Below are 21,857 nucleotides of genomic sequence, written 5' to 3'. Positions count from 1 at the left end.
TGGGTGAAGCACTTCCTGCTCTAGCTCAGTGAAACATATGCTGCATCTCAAAAAAAATCCTATTGACAGACCCTGAAGACATTGGTCACTAATCCGAGAGAAACTCACTGAAGGAAAATAGGGTGCACGTGTCTGTGTGTGTGTGGAACAAATGCTGGTCCCCTACAACAGGATGGGCACGTGCGTTCAGCCTTTAGGCTATAACTGTGTACCAGAAGAGGCCAAATATGTCTGTAAGGCAAGAGAATTGTATTTATCATTGTATTCCTGAATGACACTCATCAAATGTCAGCTGCTTGCAAGGATGTAGCACTGGCTCTTATCATGAGGCCTATGACTTATCTGGACAGATCCGCTCGGCCTCTCAGGCTCCACATTTCTCCTCACAGCCTCACATCCAAGTGATGAGATGACATGCAAGGCAGAAGACAGCCTTTTAAAGCAGACTAGTCCCAGCTGAACTTGAAAAAAAAAAAAGTGTTCTGAAAGAAGAAAGCACGTAACATTGTCTTAAATCTACAAACACCTTATTGTTTTGGAAGAGCAAGCACTACCTACAAAAATAGTTGCTGCTTGTCTTCATTGGCCCAAATTCCTACAATCTGTGATGAAGTAAGACAAAGAAAGAATCCAGCTGTTTTTTTAATTATTTTTGTTTGTTTTGTGGTTTTGTTTTTTAATTGACAGGAAGAATATAACACACTGGCCCACTGTAAAGAAAAAACAAACCAAACCAAAACAAAATCCCCCAAACCACATTCTTTAACTTCTTAAAGGAGAATCACTGGATATAGAAGTGACTAAGGGAAGGAATGTGAAAGCTCTATTATTTTTCCCAAATCATTTGAAGCTATAAGAGGACCATGTCTTACCAGTTTAGTGACATGGGGCTGGAAGAATACAGGACTACTCATCTTCAATGGAGATTTAAAGGGGATTTTTGCAAATATGTGACTACAGGAATCTAGAGGTGATGTCCCAGACTGTGAGGAACAAGTTGCAGATTTTGTAGCTGCAGAATCCACCACAGGGCAATTCCAGTGTCATTTCTCCTCTCCTACCCTTCAAGCCATGAAACGTTTCTTTCTCTGTGACCTGTGGTGTGCTTGAATTTGGTACAGGGGAAGTGGCAGATAATCAAGATTCCTTTTTTCCCTTCAGTTCAAAATTCTTTTCCTTGAAAGCAAATCTGTATTGGTCTGCCAAAATTTTTAAAGCTAGACTTGTAGGATTCATTTTTCGCCTTTCTGGAATACACATTGTTTCTCCTACTGTAAAAGAAGAGCTGCAAACAGTAGGCTGGGAGGCTTGACAGAGCTATAATTATACAATTGGCGACACTAAACGTAGGAAGAATTGATAGCCTGCTTAGTTGGCTCATCATGCAGAATTATATAACAACTGTAGAAAAGGACCAACAATAATATTTAATTGCTCTCCTTCTCCCTCTGATTCCCATCTTAGGTTGCTTACATACTATGTGAGAGTTTGGGATCAACAGTATAAATCAAATGCACCCTGCAAACCACAGGCTGGTGACTGAAGAACATTTCCATTTGGTTATAGCTTCTTTATATTTACTTTTGCTAAGATACATGGGACTCCTCACAAAGGGAACTTTGGCTAACCACGTATTTTCTTACACCAGACATTCACTGTACTCTGCAGGCTGCCCTGAGCACCTAGGCGCCCTGCTTGAGAGCCTCCTCTATGGGAGAGGTTTACATATCTGGAAGAAAGGCCAATCAAAGCAGCTCTCTGGGGCTGCATTCACCCAAGATATCCAACAGCAAACACTAGTTATGTCGGGCCTTCTCAGGTCCTATCTTTTTCTCCACGACCAACACTAAATTCTGAATTGCAGAAAAACTTGTGAACCTTCTGATATCACAGCTCTGAATTCTCTTCTTGAATTTGATGCTTTTGCTCTGGTCTTCCTTTCCCCATAGCAAAGCATGTCTCCACACTCTCTCCTCATCCACCAGCTCCAAGATGATAGCCCTGGCTGAGATGGGGAGGGGACCTGAACTTTATTCTCACAGAGTGGAACCATAACTACTAGGCTGCACGACTGACTGCCCTCCGCCCTTCCTTGAAAGGCTCTGCTCCTTTCTGACTAGAATAGAAAAATAGTCATGGAGCCAGAAAGGACAAAATCCTGTTGAAATAGCTACGCAACGTATCATAGTTAACAGTGCCTGGGACCCAAGACTCTCTTCTCACAGACTGGTGCCCTTCCCACAAGACTAACATCCACTCAGCTCACTGGCTGCTACCGGATTATCTGCCACAGCCCTTGTGGAAGGTTAAATGCAGCTCACCTCAGGCTATCTGGTAGCATGGAAGTCCCAAAATGCAAGGTACCTAGGTCTGAATGCCCTCAGGCAGACAAGCAACTTTATTAGGGTAGTCCTCTGCAAATGCCCTAAACCAGTCAGCTGTTGGCTGTAAGCAGCTGAGCAGACACAAATTCTCTCTCCGTTTCATGGGAGTTCTTTGTATTTTATGATACTGACTCAGGGATCAGACCCTGAGAAAAAGAGAAGGGGTAAGACTGACCAGGAAATACCTAACTGCTACAGTCAGTCATGAGGGACTATAGCCATAAGATAAAACCCCGTCTCTTCAGAATAGTGAGAACTAGTGTGCTTCTGAGTAACTCTGAAAGACTTTCAGGGACATGCTTTAGGAAACTGGAACTAAATTCTGGTTTGGGCACAAAACGGAGTAGGTAGGTACCTCAGCTTATGCAAACCTCCTCGCAGATCTAGTGCTGTTTCTATGATGCACTATACGAACATAACCTCAAAGTGTATGTGTCATGATTGAATCCAGAACTCTTTTTCCAGGCAAGACAAACAAATAATGTACAATTCCTCCAGTGATTTTGCTGAAACTTATTTGAAGGCTTTATTAATTCTTGCTTTGTAGTTGTGACTCTTCCAGTACCAGCACCTTCTTACTGAATCCGTGAAAATATGGGACATCTTAAATGAGTAAGTAAATAAATACATAATAAATAGAAGCGGGCACTCAGTCTGCACCCCAGCAAAACAGCTGTGTGTATTTGCTTCTTGTGGCAAATTAGGAAAAGCCTTTTAACTAGATGAGACAGCTGGGATTAAGGATGGCACAGCTGGGATTCTGAATCCGAGAAACTAAACTCTGTGGTCGATGGGAAAGAGGTGTTCCACTGCAGTGCTTAAAATTAGGGAAAGTACAGCAACCACCCTGCAGGAAAACTTTACACTGCCCATTTCATTTTCAGCTTTGCTTTCAACCTCTACTAGCAAATCTTTCTTTGTAATTTTACTACTAGATTATACTTTTTTTTCCCCAAGGGTAATAAATCTACTTTCTTCTCTCCACTAAATCACTTTTTGACTTATCTAACTCAATGGTTTTTATTTACCATCTATTGCTGGTATTGCACTTGTATGAGTTCATTCAGGGAGCCCTAAGCACTTCTTGTATTCTGGAATTAGGTGCGTACATGGGATGCAGGGCATGTACAGTGCTGTATGGTCTGATGATACTTCATTTCTATGGACAGAAAACCACAAAATTGTGTATTTTAGGAGAGTCCACTTAGAATCAGGGTTTGTGTTCTGGAAGTTAGTATCTAGAGGATGGAGAATTGCTTTATGAACTGGTTTAATGACAGGACACATCACTAGGTATGTTCTTAGAAGGGATGTTCAGCAGCTGGGTTACTTGTTAGAATCTTTTCTTTGCTGGGCAATACCGATGGAGAAAACGGCTGTATATCAAGGAGACTTTAACCAGATATCTTGCCTTGTTTCCAATTTTATTGTGCAATTCTGCACTTTGCTAGCATAAATAGATTTTTTTTTTTACTTTGCTTCCCAATAATAGGAATAGTTTAAGCATAATGTGACTAAAATTGGGAATGCCACTTCTTTGACAACCCAATTTAGAGAAACATGAAGAAGTAGTTCTAACACTTTGGAGTCAGCATTTTTAAATGAGGGAGATTGTCATACAGAATTGAAGAAATTTGCCCAAAGACAGACATAAAAGACAGAGGAGGTAATTTGTAACCTGGATGAAGATGATTCATGAGGTTTGATGCTGGCACTGCGATCTCTTCTCACTGGAGCTGGCTCCAATGTAGGTAACCCTGTGGCTGATGTTGTTGTGGTCCAAGTTGAGGACACTCGTCTCAGCAGTCCTGGAGGCAAACTTCTCCGTAAGCGCTAGAGAGAAATCAGTTGCTTAGAGTTTATAAGGCTTACAAAAACTTTAAACATGCAGAAGAAAAACATTTCCAATTTATTATTTCTGCCTGACAACACCTAGTGAGGTACCTTAAATCCGGATTCTCCCAGGTATTATGGTGCCTACCTTCTATTCAAATCAACACAGCCAGTACTTTAAATGCTTGGAGGGTCTGGACCATCCTCCCTATTTCAAGTTTAAAAAAAGGTATATATCCACAGCTCCACAGCCAAACTTGGAGCTCTCACTGGAGTCAGCCAATGTTGGGTTGTGCTCTTTAAAAATTTTGGTCTTATATGATGTGGCCAAAGGCACTCAAACAAGTCATCAGGGTCACAAAAGGTGACTGAGGGATTGGAGCATCTGTCATAAAAGGAATGGCTGAGAGAGCTGGGATTGCTCAGCCTGAAGAAGAGAAAGCGGAGGGGAGTTCTTATCAATGTATATAAATACCTGAAGGGAGCGTGTAAAGAAGATGGAGCCAGGTTCTTTCCTGTGGTGTCCAGTGACAGGACAAAAGGCAATGGGGCACAAATTGAAATGCAAGAAATTCCATTTAAATGTAAGAAAATATTTTTTACTGTGAGGATGACTGAACACTGAAAGAGGTTGACCAGAGAGGCTGTGGAGTCTACATCCATGGAGATACTCAAAACCCAACCGGATATCCTCCTGAGCAACCTGCTCTAGGTTGAGCCTAGAGAAACCTGCTCCAGGCTCAACTTGCTTGAGCTGAGGGACCGCTAGTGATCCATCTAGTGATGATCTCCGGACTGGACTAGATGTACTTTCAACCTCAACTATTCTGTGATTTAACCTGTCATGAATGCTTAGAATCAGAGATTCAAGGCAAGAAAGGCTGTAAGAAAAATAAGGGGGGGGAGCTCCAACTTTTTTTCCTGGTGTATCTACCCAATCCAAAGATCAGCCACTGAAAAAGAAATTTCATGCTCTGGGATATGATGACTCCTGAAAAGCTTAGAGAAAGCATCACTGTTTATACCAGATTGTTCTTGACCACCCTGCATTTTTCTTACACCTGCCTCTTCTGTTTCTCCACTAACAGGACTCACATTGTTTTTCCAAATTCTTGAAGGCAAAGATAATAAAGGATGACAGTAGTCTTTGCAGATCCAGATTTGCTGTTGCGGATGCTATAATTTTGTAAGATGCTTCTCTTGTAGGTCTCGTGAAGTGTTTATATTTAAGGACTAAAATAAATATGCCTCTGTGGTGGAGAGCTTTGACTTTGCCAGAGGGTCAAGAGATATGAGATGGAAGACACTTGTTTTGAAGCTCAAACTTACAGATAAATACATTAAAATACTATCTCCTTACCCAAAAATGCTCAGTATCAGATGCTTAAGGTAAAGACCCTAAATCTAAATTTAGACGCTTAAATAAACTGCTGCAAACTATTAGTTTTATGAACCGTAATACATTTAGGTCAGTGAATTCTTCAGTCAAATTAGTTCTTCATCCTTCATTTCTCTTCTCACTAGGTATTACGCAACAGCAAACTGGTATCTGTTCACTGTGTTTGCTCATGTGATGGCAGTGTTCTTCCACTTAACTTTTCCCCTCAGAGCCGAGACTACAGCCATTATAGACATGTACACTAAAATAAACTGGAAAACGCGCTTAAAAACCTGTGAACATCCATTTCATATATGCAGCTGCTACATAGGCAAATAGGGTAATAATTATCATCACACTAAAATATAATAACAAAAGAATCACAAGCGTTGCAATTCGGATGCCGGGAAATGCTGGAATAAATGCTGGCTGTGCCATTTGAACTGTTAAAACTTAGCATTTGCCTGTGCAACATACTCTGCCTGTATTTAATTTTACAAGGCAGATTGCAGTACAAAAGTATTTTGGTTTAGTTTCAAAAGTGAAATGTAAGCCTTGCAGGACAGCTAATTAGCAACGAACCTACAATTCAAACTACTTCAAAGCTAATGTGTTCTTTCTAGTTGTTCACTTACTAAATGTGGGTAGTTAACACTGGTTATTTCCTGTCAGATTCCTGAGCATTCATAAAGCCATCTGTCAAGGCACTAATATATATAATTTTTTGGTTCAGTCTTCTTTTTCTTCTCAAGACTACTTCTTATGAGGTCACAATATTTGTCATACTAAGTATTGTGGTGATCTTTTTTTTTGTTTGTTTGTTTGTTTGTTATACAACATTTTAAACTTGATCGAACGCACCTGGACGTCATCAATAGAGACTTTTTCATCGACTTTTATAGGTTTCATACCTCTAGCTAAGGGAAGGAAGAAGAGACTGAAATTCATACAGAATTTCAAATTTCAATCTTCAAAGTGGGCAAAAAGGTCCCTCACATTACTACTTAATTCCCCACTGCTCATTGACTAGGATAGTCACCCCACATGAAATGGCTCAAATCTTCTGAGTGGGAGGGGAATTTCTGTGTGAGAAGTAACAGGGCAGACTTGTGAGTCTGGATGCTGAAAGGCTTTTGCTTGCTCTGCTCCTTATTTCTTTTCTCATAAGCTCCAACCAACAACTGCGAGGAAATATGCACATCATCTATGTGAGCTATCCTGTGTTGAACATCACCTTCTAAAGATGCCTGAACCAAAGTTAACCTGGCCATGAGTTGAAGGATACACAGGAATTGCCTTACTATGAAACCAACAGTCTACTTAGCTGTCCTTTTATAGTAGAGTATGCTTAGTGCATAAGATGTTAATCTCAAGCAAACAAGCAAAAAGCCCAGTGACATCTCCCACTAGTCCAGTGCTGTCCCTTTAGGGAGAGCCAAGTTACAAGATGATAGACAGGGTTCAGTACTCACCTTGGGAATAGCTAGTTTCTCTCCTTTCTCTGGACATTCCTCTGAGTCGGAGCAGGTGTAGTTCTCACTGAAGGACACCAAAGGGTTCACCCTTGGCTTGTGGATGGCCTGGAAGGTTAACTGCGTATTAAGCAGGTTGCTCACTGTTCTCAGCGAAGTACACACGTTGGGGGGAAGCGAAGGATCTGCTAGAAGGTCTGTAATAAGCCCATGTGCTTCTCCCATAACAGCGATATCCACTGTGATGCTGGTACCAGAAGACTGAAGAAGACAAAAATAATACATGTAAGACAACAGAAGTGAACAACCTGCTGAGCAGTATCTAAAGCTGTGGTAAACTCTCTCCACAACTTTTGTTAAAGCAGTTACCCACAGAGTGGAAAAATAATAACATGAAATAATTCTTTAAATAAGGAGAATCATGCTGAATAGATCCATCATCAGGCATAATGCTCACAGTCCGCAAAGAGTTTGGAATGACACCATATCTGATTTCACAGCTTTCACCATCTGCAGCTGACTTAACCCATCTGAATGAATTGTTCAGGCTCCCTACAGAGACATAGTCAATGGCCAGGGGCTATCTGCACAAATAATTTTGGAGACATAGCTTAGGATGGGAGGAGTCTCTCTTGAGAGATGCCTTTCTACTAACTACAGAGGCATCTAGAACAACTAATGTTCAATGCTTATGCTTAGATGAACAAAATGAATCCCAAGCATACACTGATGATTTTTAAAATACCTCCACGCTATTAAAATATAGCATTCTGGTACAGTGGCAACAACATTCTTCTCCAAGCAATTGCCTGTTGGGCAGCTATACCAAAATTGAAATGGAGTAAAAAGTGGGTTTTCCAATCCTTATTTTATTCAGACAGAAGTGATGAGAATAGTTACTCTACAGACTTGTACGGCCAGTTCAGATGGTCCTTACTTCCTCTTAGGTTTGAAATATATACCTACTTCACATATATCATTCCGGAAGAATTATTAACTAAAGTGCTGTGTAAGCAGAAATAACACCAAGCAGCAGTATCAGCGGCAAATCTTACACACCCTGCCCAGTACATGTATATATTCAACCTGTAAATGATGCACTGCAAACTAACTTTGGCCCAGGCAAACTGTCTTCATACGTGTAGTCCATCCATCTCGCACACAGGTAATCCAACACAGGTGTAGCACTGGACTTCCAGTGTGTGCACAAGAGGGTTGATCCATAAATGCATCTTTGAGTTTCTCCAGAACTTCCCAACATTCAGGAACTCCAACTACCATCTGTCCGGGAACCCAGCAGGGCAATATATTGCCACTAAAAGAAACAGTCTATTGCCAAAAGTAGTAAAGTTGTCAAGTCTGTGAATTGACAGCTATATGATACAATTGCAAAAGACTGAGGATCTTTAAGATCTGCTAGAAGAACAGTGAGACTGGGCACACAGAAGTAGAACAACTAGAAAGGCAGGAGGCATATGAACTTTCAATGCAGCAGTGACATTTGAGCCTCACTAGCTGGTGCACAATACATCACCGTAAATTCTGCGCGGAATCACTAATTCAAGACAGTCCAAGACTGACCATTTATCCTTTGCTGTGTTTCTGACACATAAGCTCAATTCTGCTGTTAATGTTTGGGACTTTTCAGCAGGTGTACGTACAGTTTGCCAGAAAGACCATTCCAGGAGATTTTGTATTAATTTGTTTTCGTGTATTTCTTAGAAAAATCTAAGATACAGAGTTTTCCAAATGGGGTAGTTATGCCTGTGAAAAGAGCCTACGGCTTTCTTGGAGTGGCAAGTACATAGCATGGAGAATTGGGCAGACTGCTTAGCAGGAGAGTGATCAGAGCCCTGTCCAGGAGTGACTCACCAGTGACAGCATTTATGGACCTCGCAACACATCAAAGAACAGCGTAACAGAGCTTGACACTGCTTTGTTCTCACAAAAGGCTTTACAGGCAATAGCAAAGTATTTCTGAGGACTGAGGAAAATGATATATTACCTAAGTATAGCTAAACCTCTCCCCACTATCTTCCCAATTGCCTAGAGTGGACAGCAGGCCCTTGGCAATAGCTGTTTCACTCCACTGATCCACTCCTTGTGTCCTGCTTCTTGCCAACACAGGATCTACTCCTCGTGTCCTACTTCTTGCTAACACAGAGGTAAGCCACAGGACCAGAAGACAGGTCTCCTCACTCACCATCCTCTCACACAACCAGAAAACCAGCCTCTTCTTCCCACATTTCTTTTCTTTGTCATGATACCAAATAAAATAAACCAGAAACTGTTTGATATACTGAAGTGCTATTTCATCCTACTGAAAAAAATTAATGGCTGAGGTTAATTTAATGGCTTTTTCATTGCTTAACCTCTCAGGAGTGCATGCAGACGATTCTGGCAGATGCTGAAGAAAATTCTTAAATTAAAAGACAAGGCTTGGGATGGGATGAATTAATTATCTATCTTAACCTCAGCCCTGAAAAACAGACCAAAGGGGAGTGAGGGAGAATACATCATTCAAAGTGCGATAGAAGCCTCATATTTTCAGTAAAACTGCATAATCTACAATTTGAAATTCTATTAAGCCTGGAGCCTGGAGCTGTTGACTGCCAATCAGAGACAGAGATTAATACTTCAATGAAGTAAACAAGTCTGACTCAGCGGGCCGTAAGCAGAGGCCCAGATTTTGTACAGCAGTACTAATATTTTGCAAAGCTGCCAGCATTGTTCTCTGTGATTAGTACCAAGTGGGGAGAGGGAGAGCCCTTCTCTTCTCAACGGTGAATTTCTGCCACATGGCCTCTGACATGCAGGGAGGACTTGTCAAGTCTTGGTGACCCCTGCCTTGACTCTGGGACCCAGCAGATTTGTCTGACTCAAAGGCCAGGCTGTGCCGCGTTATTTGAAGAGCTGGTGCTGAGGCTGTATAGCCCAGGAAGAGGGATGCCACATACTGGGTCCGCCCCCTCCCTCCTGAGCTGTGCCTGCACCTCACCACGAAGGACCATCTGCACTCAAATCGAGTTAGGTACTTACACACGTAACACACAGTAGCACTACTGCAGCCCATGCCCCACCAGAACAAACCGGTGGAAACGAAGTGATTCTCTCTTTGGAAGTGTGCCTTGCACCTGGGAAAGACTTCAGAGCTTGGCAATAGCACACATGATAGCACCTCACCCTCTGCACAAAGTGCTCTTCATACAGCAAGGTGGCAGGACCTTTTGCATTTTTGACCAAAAGGGCACTTCCTGCAGATCTGACACTTTCAGCTGACACCTCACACGAAACCCGTGCAACCATCCACCCTGCCCGCATGGAGGATGCCCAGAGAGGTCAGCTCCATGCCTGTAAGGAGGTCCCTCACCAGGGCTGAAATGAGATGTATGTCCTGCCAGCATAGCCCAGCCAGGGTGACCATAAAACAGCAACAATTATTGCACAATACCTCAAAGTGAAAACACTTTACAGAGTATTTCAAAGACATCACTGTATTGTAGTGAGCTGCTTTAAATGGCACTTATTATATACCATGGTTACAGTATTGTTTGAACTACTTGTAATGTTTAGAATCCTTAGAATGAGAGCAAATGTAAAAGGAGAACAGACCAAGCTTAAATTCCCCTCGAAGAAAGAAGTAGAATATGGTAAACACTGCTCTAACCCACCGATTTCAGTACATTAACACCACATCCTACATTGGTACAGTTTATATGTTGTGTTTTAATTGCACAGAACTTGAACAGGAAAACAGTTTCTTTTCCGAGCAATTTGAATATTTCATCTACCGCAGGGTGAATTTAGAGTACTATCAGACTAGTCTGACTAGGTAAAATTACAGGTATATAAATTATTATTTTCTAAAAACAGTTACAAATTGAATGCATGAAAACATTTTAAAATACTTTATTTTTTAGATTCTATACTACAAAACAGCAGAGAACTGTGTATGCTTTGCAAACCATTACTCAGAAAGTAAACTAAAATGTCTTTCCCTAAAGGACAAGGAAACATGGAATTTTTGATAAAATACATATGATGATGTGAAAGAATATAAAGATTTATGCAAGACAGTAAATTGCTGAAAATTTTAGATTGAAGTAATTGTGTATATGCATATACACACACATGAACACATATATACACACACAGTCTTTTTTTAGGGTAAAAGTGCATACAAAGTCAATGCTCACACTTCGTAAGTAGTTTTCTACTAATGTGCATAGCCTGTGCATGAACTGATCTGGATTCTTTCCAAACCACTTTACTCATCAAAAGTCAAAGGCCGGATACTTGGGAACAGAGGCATGAATAACATGTTTGCAGTCAACACTAACAGACAACTAACTTGATAGAACAAAACAAAACAAAAAAACCCAAAGAGCTAAGCTAAGGTGAATTTAATTTCACACTGGTCAATATTCATTTACCAATCTATGCTAATAATTGTGAATGCAGTTTCCTCCCATGAATTGTGGAGAAGATTGGCTTACTGTTCACTTTGGGATTTCATTCCAACTCTGATTTAAGCAATGTCATACAGTGACCAAAACTGAAATGCTCTAGGGCATGAGAATGAGAAAGCAAACAGGCTGGAAACAAAAGCAAAACCAGATCAACTAAACATGCTCATTGATAACTAAGGTAAGGAGCAAAATAAATTCCTTACAATGCTGAAAAACAGCTGGTTTTGTGCCCCCCCCCCCCCCCGCCCCTTTTTCAAACTGGCATCCAGGTGGGTGTTTTGGGCTGTGGTACCACCTGCAATTCCTAACTGGGCCCAAACACACTTGCTGTATATTTTGGGGCTTCTTTTTACGTACAGAAATGAAAGACAGGGTTTTCCCCTTAAGAACTCTCATGAAAAATAAGATGGCCAGATCGCAGTAGGATGCATTACAGACCAGGGATGGACATGCATAGTTCACAGCACCAACTGTGCAATCATCTAAGTTTGCATGGGTGGGGGCTCACTGGCAATTCGCAAGAGAACTTTCAGGTACCAAGAAGTGCACATACTGCTGCGACTGCAGGACCAATTCACAAGCAGCATGTCCCGCTGTCACACAGACAATTTTTGTCAGGGCAGGAAACTTAATCTTCAAGGAACACTCTTAAATGCAATCTGAAAACAATATTCTGGTAAATTTTCATGATCACTTAGAATATTTGGGTTTGAATAGTTTGTTTTGGATTCTGTAACATGGCTAGAAAAAAACTTTCAAAATCTGCATAACCTTCTGTAGGCTTTTATATGTCACTTCACAAAATCCCATTTGTTTTCTTCTATAAAATTATATTATGCATAAAAAGCTAAGAATAGCATTTTACTCACTATGGGAAAAAGTAGATAAAACCGTGTAGGAAAAATTGATTTAGGATAACAAATTCCTTTATCCATAAGACCTGATAGACAAATTTAGTTTACAAATTGTTCCTGGTTAAGAAACAGTTGACCCACTGGTGAAGCAGATTTGACATCCTTATACTTAACAGATGCCTTACTGCAAATAGAAGTCTTCCCCCTCCACATTGGTGTTTTGCATATGATTCTCATAAAACTGAACTCATCCAGCTTAACTAAAAAATACTGCTCTCTCTCCACCCTACAAGAAAGGATGATTAACATGACAACACAAAACCAGTCAAAACTTAAGCATAATAAAAAATAGAAGAAAAAAAAAGAAACAGTTATCGAACACAAACCACAATTCATTTCACACATTTCAAAATAAAATCTGCATTTGCTGCGGCTTGTACAAGGAAAAGCATTGAAGGCAGAGATGCTGGCCTTTCACCATGTTACACGCAAGAACACTCTGTAAGTGAAAGAATGGGGGAGGCGAGGAGGAAAAGAAGGAAAAAAGCAGCATCCAGCATATCTTCAATCTTCACACAATTATGAGCAACAATAAATCACGATTTGATATAGTTTCCAAGTCACATCATGAATGCTCAAGCCAAGCTGTCTGGAAACAAAATTAAAAGCAAATATAATTCTCCATTATTTTAATGTCCACAGAGCGATTTGAAGGATAAACATGAATTGGCTTCTATGGAAATAATGAATCATTTTAAAGGCGCCACAGACTTAACTACTCCACCTTCCACTGAATGACTAAGGAGAAAAGTGTGCGTACAATTCTTTGACATTTCACTTTTCTGTATTTAAAGAACTGGACTGGAGTCTTACCCAGACTTCTTATTTTTATTTTACTCTTATTTTGTACTAACACAAGATTTCAGGTTTTCTCTTCTCCGGTGAGCAAACAGGACATTTATGAGAATCTTTTCTCCACCTTAATGAAGCACAGCATTTCCACTGCTCTCTGGAGGTGGACCAGCCGCAAGCTCTGTAAGGCATATTCTTTGGTAGGACTGAACATAGCACCTTTGCGCTGTCTCATCACATTGATCAAAGAAAACCTTTCCTGATCATCAATGTAATCACCGATTTTGCTACTGATTCTTTAAAGCACTCAGAGCCACATAACTGTAAACCAGACACTGAAACACAGAAAATGAGCCCATAATGAGGGAAGACTCCAGAACCTGTGGGAGCAGGTTTTGACCCTGGTCATATGGCATTTGGGATGGCACCGCCACAACAAAGCAGACCTTCCTGGTAACAATTACATTGAACTCTGATCTGCAGAGCAGAAAATGTCACGACTGCCACACGCAGGGTGTCTGTAGCCTGAGCACTTGCCAGCACGATGCCAGAGTCCAAGGATCACAACGCAGCCAGAGGACATTTTTGATAGTAGTTCTGCAAACAGAGGAACTAATGAAACGGGGCTCACTGAAGAGTTATATTTTTGGTACCCTCAGCACTCACTGTATTGCAACGACCCCTTTCCTCGGCAACAGCCCTGTGGCCACACAGTCAGCAGGAGGGTGCCGTACTTGGGGCTACGTGCATACTGATGAGCAGGCTTATACGGGGCTCTCTCCGTAACCCCACACTGTGTTAAACTACCAGTCATCTACTACCAAGCAAGGCTACTAATTTGGACATTCCTCTGGTATTCCATCATAGGTTGTCATAAAATTTCTAGGAAGATAATCTCTGATGCTTCTTCCCATCCGCCGCATTTGCTTGAAACCGTCGGACAGCATGCACACGTAAGCCTACTTTAGAAAACCAGGATGAAAACAACCTCATTCTTAAATGGCTCTAACATTTAATCTATTCAGAGTAAGCACAAACTTTGCAAATATTGAATTTGGAGCCTTTAAAAAAGAGGCACTGGTTTGAGAAGGAAATACTTCTTTTTCTTTCTTATAAGACCTGTGGAATGTATCACCATTTATAGCACACTTTGTCTGGGGCCACAGTTGCAATTGCCACATCCTCTGCCTTAGGTGACACCATTCACAAAGTTCATAGCTACAGCTGACTAAACTTCTTCCATTACAGGACCTTTCAGTTCGTGATAGCTTTGTCAGCCAAAGAGCTCAGACTGAAACGTATGCTGCCAGGTATTTGTCTGGGGTGAATTATTTCAGTGTTTGAGAAAAATTGTTCAGACATTTACAAGAACACTGTTGGAGTGTTTTATCCATGCTAAAAATTCTTAGTAAACTGACACCATTTAATCTGCAGCAGGCACTGAAGGTGCCGTAAGGCCTTTTGCTTTCCCTGTCCTGATAAGTCCAGATTCAGTCACATAGCCCCTGGGAAAAACAAAACCACAGCCAGCCTTGGATGACCTCTGGGGGTTGTCAGAAACCAGCCACCAAACTGCCTGAGGATGCTGTGTGCCCTAAGTGCGCACACCTCCACACGCTGCCCGTGTGGCCTTGCGCTCTCTACTCAACATCCCAAGGGGCAAAGGATCACATTTAATCCAAACTGCACTGTCAGCCTGCAACTCAGACTTACACCTCAATTATTCTTCCCTCTTGTTGAGTAATGATGTCGTGGTAATCATTAGCACTGATAACACCACGATGATTGCTCCTCTCTTCAATACCCAGGCTTGGGTGAACATGTCCCTGGATGGGCCACAGCTCCTCGGAGAGAAGTCTGTCTCACAGCTTTAGCAAAGACATCTACATTTAAAAAAAAAACAAACGTAGGAGATTCTTTTGCATATCCTACTCAATAGACAAACCGACCCGCCCTCAGCAAAGCATGGCTTCAAGATTTTCACAGGTAAGCATTATGAATTTTAAAAAAAGAAAGAGAGAAACAGAGAATACATTTTAGTCCTAAGCAGTTTTGGTGCCATCTGTAACTTTCAACAGAAATTATCAGCTCTTGCTTTCAGGTCACCTAGCAAACTCCCAAATTTGTAACATGCACCAAAAGAAAATCTCTTTGTGGTTGGTGGCAACCAAGCAACAACAACAAGATAGATGCAGAAATCATCTCAAGGAGTGGGGTCTGCACCTGTGTGGATGCAAGTACTGCATGTAACCCAACACAACAGAATTCCCCACCATTTATATCTGACAGAAAGGACCTCAAATTAACTAACTCCACTGGTACTGACATAAAGTAGTACCTAATTTTCCACATTTCCTCCTGCCAGAGTAGAGCACAAGTATCTTCGCTGCTGCTGGAAAACCCTAGGAAAGCGTAGGGGATGGGGGCAGAGGGTTGTCGCCCAGACCACGTGGTGTGGTTAGCACCACCGCCACTCCGGGGCACATAAGAACAGCAAGGAGCAAGCTGGAACCAGCTGTACACACTCTCTGCCTTGGGCTCCTGGGGAAATCCCCGTTCAAATGAAGATACTCAAGAGAGTTTTGGTGATCTTCTGCGTAAGGCATCCCGCAAGGAGGATCCAGGGAAAGCAGCTCCTGAAAGGAGGCGAGAACACGGGGTGAACTTCCTGGCTAAGAGCCGCTAGTCGCAGCTTGGAAACCTTGTGGAAACTCTGACGCTGATGTTTGATGATCTCGGCAGAGCCTTGGGGACTCAGTCACCCAATTCCAAGGGACTTTCTGTGTGATTTGGCTGCCAAAAAACCTTAAACTATCACGACTATCCCAGCCTGAAACTACTTGACGATGTAGAGCAGATCACAGAGTCAGTCACAAATAGTCAGGATTTATTATTTAAAAAGTAGACACCGCTCCAACTAAACTCAGAACTTTAAAAATTATTACTTTTCTTTAAAGCACAGCAGATGGGAAAAATTAAATTCTAAATGGGTCTCAAATCTGCTTTGAATAACACAGACTGAGGAAAACAATTCTGTACTTCAGAGACTGTCCTCAATTGTCTTACATTATTGTTCTTCAATTTGTACATCAGATGGTCACAAATTGGTAGCTTGAAGCTGATAGTTCGCGTTCATCCGAAGAAAACAGTGACAACTGTCTTCAGTCTCAACTTCAGATGCAGTAACACCAGCTGGGACCCAGCAGGAGCGGGATGCTGGGTGCACACACAGCAGAGGATATGCCATCTATTAATACCTGGTGATCTTATGCATTTGAGTTTACATCTCAAATATCCCAACTGCCTGCTTAGCATGGGAAGCTATTTTAATTCTATGGTGAACTAAAACAGAGCAGCCAAATACACAGCATGAGTTAAAAAAAGATCCATTGAAAGCAATAATCACCATTCTGCCTCCTGCGTACTAAGCAATCCTCCCACATTTTCAACTTGACAGTCTCAGTTACACTAGAACAAAGCCAAAGGAGCCATACACTGCCATATTTTCTCCCTTTCAAAATATCTTTTGGGATGTAACTTGAGAAGCGACATCACAATTAGCAGCAACTTGCAGAAATACATATGAAAATTATCCCATCTAAAGATTCACATCTCCTTCAGTCCTTCACTAAGGACTGTTTAACAGTATTAAGCAGAACACCTTTACTAAATATCATTAAGATGTAATGCCAATAAATGTAGCCTCTCAATTAAGACAAAAGATTGGGGGGGGGGATAAAGAATTGCTACAGACAGTGTTAAATGTATATTTAAATACTAAAAAGGAGTTGCCATCAGGGCAATAAATTGAAAAAAAGCAAACTCAGTGAGGTTTTAAGAACTGTTCACTGAGTGTTGAAAACCAGAATAAAAAGAAAATTAGAAACTAGGAAATAATAATCAGTGAACCTGCAGATACATCGTCTTTAAAGTTCAGTCTGTTCTTACTGAAATTATGACAGGGATTTGGAAATGACAGCAGGAGCCAGATGTATATCTTGGGCCATGTTTTGCATATGCTGTAGCAACAGGAGCAGGAAGATCTCATGAAACTCTCCAGGCAACCAAGAACACTAATGATATTTAGTGGCTCATTTTTTAGAACATGCTTTCACTGAAGCCAAAGGCAGGCAGAGATATTTTGCACTTTTTGAAAAGGATAAATCCTTTGCTCATGAAAGTCAAGCAATTGCCTCACTGCAATCAAATTGGTCAAATTTTAACAGTTTTTTCTTCTTTATCAGACCTGGTGGTTTGCATTATTTTAGTTCTCCTGATTTAAAGCACTCACACTAATACCAGTTAATAACCATCCAGTGTTACAGATGCCTCCTCCTCTTTCTCATGACTTCATGTTACTAATGAACTCCTCTGTGAAAAGAATTAATAATTTTTCTTTAGGACTTGTCTTTGGATTCTTATATTATGACTCATTCAAGAAAAGCAACTGTAGCCTTAGGGACTTGCAGCCCCCGTATCCTTCATCATCAGTGCTGCACAGCTGTAATTTCTCTAAAGTACAAGCTACTTCAACATCTAAAGCCAGGACGTGCAAAAGGCATACTAAGCATGCACTAGATGTGAAAATCCCCGACCTCTCCTAGATTATTTGTAGGCAGACACTTCAATGATGATCAGAACAGAGAGAAACAGTAATTCATATACAAGAAAAATAAAACACTATCCTCTACATGTCTTTTGTGATATTAAAATGTTTTTTTTCACTTAACACAGATATAAGCTGACAGACCGTCAAGCCCTGAGGACTGCTTCCAACCTACTTCATCCTTGACCTGCAAGGATCAACTTAAAGACACACTTGGTTAGTTTATACTATAGGCTTATTTTGCCTTTGTTGTCACAAATGAGAAAAAATATTTGCCTGCTGAGGTATAAGGTATACAGCTGATCAAAACAATAGGTCAATGCCTGCATAAGGTGGCCATTTTCAGCCACTACTGTTCTGGCCTATAATCTACGAACGGGATGCTAAAGGCTCTAGGACTTTCTAAGCAACCTCAGCAATCACTAATTTCTTTCATGAAGCTGGTGACTGGTTTGTCCTGTGCACAGTTTTAATCTAAGAAAAGTCCTATTTTCAACTTGTGGCTTTTAGGTTGTGAGCAGTTCTTGACTTGCATTTTAGACAAAGAAAAAAAGAAAATGCATACACTATCTCTGATTATGTATACTGGCTGCTTCTTCATTCTAAGTAGAGATTTATCCAATCTGTACTTCTGCATCATGAATATCTCACCACACTGAACTTAGACCATCTGGCTCAGGGTCTGCCCTTTTTGATGAGGGCCAAACACTTCTGTGCTTTTGGAAAGCCTGGATTCAAATTCACATCTAAATTTAACAGCATCAGCTTCTTATTTACAAAAGGCAACAGAACCATAGAGACCAAAAACCAGACACAGATCATGAAGCACTGATGCTTATGCTGGCAACCCAACTAGGCAATGATGTCTATTTCTACAGTGACTTATGTCTTCTGCTTGGATGTAGGTATTAAGAAAAGAAAAAAATCAACTGTGAGTTACACATGTTTTCTTAAAGTGTTAAATCCCCTTGTGAAGCTGAACTTCAGTGGTTCATCTCAATCTACTCCAGTAAGAAATGGGTGATGATACACCAGTGAGTGCAACAGAAGCCCTTACTAGTGCTGAGTGGAGTATGTAGGCTGAATTTGGAGGGACAAGATGACCCACTGAAACTATCACTAGGACTGTTACTGAACTGTCACAAGAGAAACACTGACATCACATTTAGAACAGGACAAGTGAATGCAGCCCACTTAAATCATCACTTCTTTCTTAGCACACAAACCACCTGACACAGCAGACACAGCATCAGTACTGAAGCTCTGGCCTTTTAAAGCTAAAGGTCCAAAGTGCTACTACCTCTGTTGACAATTAAGAAACACGTGCTGTGACGGTGCTGCTATAAAATAACTATGAAGTCCTATATGACCATAAGATCAATGCAGAATAAGCCGCACTGTACGACGGTAAGCCACTTGCAGCACTGAGAGTTACTACTTTTCAGACAAGTAATAAGGTACCTCTGCGTGGATGCATGCACATGCAGGTATATAAATAACTAAACATTTCATTTCTTCAACAACAAAATGATCGATTATGGACTGGGCAAGCTCTGCCAAGAGGGCCAACGGCGCACAGAGTGCCCTATGCTGCCCGGCCAGCTGGCACGCCACGTACAACCCTGGCACCAGCTCCCGAGGGGTGAGGCCCGCCAGCGTCAGAACAGAGGTCCAGTGCACAACCCAGGCGTTATCAGTATCAGCACAGGGTTTGAACTGTCCTCGAAGGCAAGAAAAGCATAGAGATGTATGTAGACATATGGGAATGTATGGAAGCATGGAGGAGTATGGGAACGTATGGAGAATGTGGAAAGGCAGGACCAGAGTTTGGAGAAGAAGAGGAAGATGTACTGACATGTTGGAATCAAGGAGGACACAATGAAGGCCAGTTTCAAAACAGCTGGAAACGGTGCATTCAAACCATACAGAAGTTCACATTCCCTGGCAGACAGGTTAAAAGGCTGCTCTGAATTTTTAAAAGGAGGTATAGAAATGCAGTATCAACATACAAATCTCTCTTTTAACACTGAAAATCAACCACTTCAAAAGACACATCAGTGCAAAGCCTTGGTATTTCAACTCAGGAGGAATCCTATTAATCAGTGGACATAATATTGAGCTATTTGCTGATGACACTTCACTTCTAATCACACAAATTTGCCATAGAGTTCTCTTACACAGAGAACAGAGGTGTCCTCACAAACAAGAAACAGCAGTTCAAACTAGTCAGCTCAAGGATTCTCACTGTATAGACAACTTTAGACAAACATCAAAAATATTTTGGACCCTGACAGAAAAATTGTTGACTTTTCAACTTCTGGCAACTGAAAGGGCTTGTTTTGGCTTTGCTTCAGCGATTTTAAAGCATTTTTATTAAAAGATAGGAACAAGAAGTCATGTCAACTTTGCAAAACTTAAATCTTCAGTTTGAAAATGAGGAAACAAAGTTAATCAGTTTTTTCACAAAGGTTATGACTTCTTGTCCTGCAGAACAGCCTGGTGCCCACACTGGCATCAGACTTCTGCAGAGGCTTACTGTATCTCTTGCAGTCAGAGGCTCTTTGTTGACTGATCCATAATGGATTAGAACCTGGGGATGACTTCAATATTCAGGTTTGCTAACACTGGTGACCTAATGCAGGGTATTGAAGTTAAAGGTCTTCCCCCACAGTCAGTTTAATTTTGGGAGGTTAAACTCAGAACAACAAAGATAAAAGACCACTTTCATCACAAGCAAACGCTTGACTTCATACCACTGACCTTGTTGAAGATTCACGTATAACTCTCATTGCAATGTTTTATGTAAACATATTTGTTAACAATTTGAAACAGACCACAAGCAAAATTGTTCACCATACGGTGCTCTGACAAATCAGCTGATGAAGCATATGGATTCAGTCTTCCTACTTCTGTATTAGCTCCCTGACTGCTGCAATCTGAGTGTTACAAGTGGCCCCAGATACCCATTTATCCTATTAAAGTAAAAAAAAAAAAATGAAAAAAAAATTACTGATCAGTTCTTTCTGTACACCGCTCTTCTGCTCCTAATGCATTTGGTGAGATTTTTGGCAATAGCACTAGGAAGCAACCTTCTCTAGAAAGAAGAATTACTTTAGTTAAATTATTTGTTCTTTTAATTACTGTCATTACTAGCAAAATGCTAACACAGAGCAGAAAATGTATATTGGTAATGCTCACTCCGTGCAACAGGCTGGCATTTTGCCAGTGATGCGAAGACTGACCTTAATCTGAGTACAAATTTATTTGTATCCATTTCCTCTTTTAACGCAAGCTACGATTGCTGTAGAGAGTAAAGCTGAAACATTCTATATGATATTACAGCAAAATGAAATACCCAACCAAATTAAACATGCACAACACTGTATCCACTTGCCCTTTTTATCTTCACTAACAGATCAAAGAAATGTGTTTCAATTCCTGTCAATAAAGTCAAGGTAGCACAAGAAGGCAGTGTGATGTGGTCCACTTTGTTCTGCTTTTTAGGAAAGATGCCTTCAACTAGGACGGGATTTCTCTGACATGATACAAATAATGCCTTTAAGCCATAACTAACTATATAATGATCCAGTTCTATACAGAGCCATAGTAATATACTTTGCACTTACACATGTTAATAGCTCAGTTTAAGTGGGGGGAGGAGAACTAATTGGAAAGAAAGGAATTAACATTAAGTTGTCCTATTTTTAAACAGGGAAGAAAATGCAAATCAAAAGCTGTCTCTAAAGACTAGCTAATCCCTTGTGTATAAAGAGAACCACATGAGCCCGTGCCAGCTAAAAACAAACAGGCAAGTTACAAATAGGACTTCATGTTTAACTCTGAAGCCTGATTTGTGTGGATTTGGGTGTACTTAGTAACCAGTCAAAACCGATAAAATCATGTTCTGACTCTACATATAATTTAGGGGTTTCTACTCTGCTTTAAGGGCTTGCTTATGCGATCAGCCTAAATGAGAACCAGTTAAAGGATGTTTCACCAAATGCACAAA

General features: G+C 40.9%; 1 protein-coding gene across 1 annotated transcript in view; it reads right to left on the bottom strand.

The window, feature by feature from the left end:
• PDE3A (phosphodiesterase 3A) overlaps window positions 1-21,857 on the bottom strand; it is a 274,878-nt gene that overhangs the window by 42,921 nt on the left and 210,100 nt on the right. The window contains exons 3-4 of the mRNA XM_059817211.1: window positions 7,068-7,328; window positions 4,063-4,217 (exon numbers count right to left, since the gene is read on the bottom strand). Of these exons, the coding sequence (XP_059673194.1) occupies window positions 4,063-4,217; window positions 7,068-7,328 (416 nt within the window). The remainder of the gene's footprint in view (window positions 1-4,062; window positions 4,218-7,067; window positions 7,329-21,857) is intronic.

This window comes from Gavia stellata, chromosome 4, assembly GCF_030936135.1.
Source record: "Gavia stellata isolate bGavSte3 chromosome 4, bGavSte3.hap2, whole genome shotgun sequence".
Lineage (NCBI taxonomy): Eukaryota > Metazoa > Chordata > Aves > Gaviiformes > Gaviidae > Gavia > Gavia stellata.
Note: the sequence above shows the minus strand (reverse complement) of the source record. Positions and strands in the feature narration are given on the sequence as shown.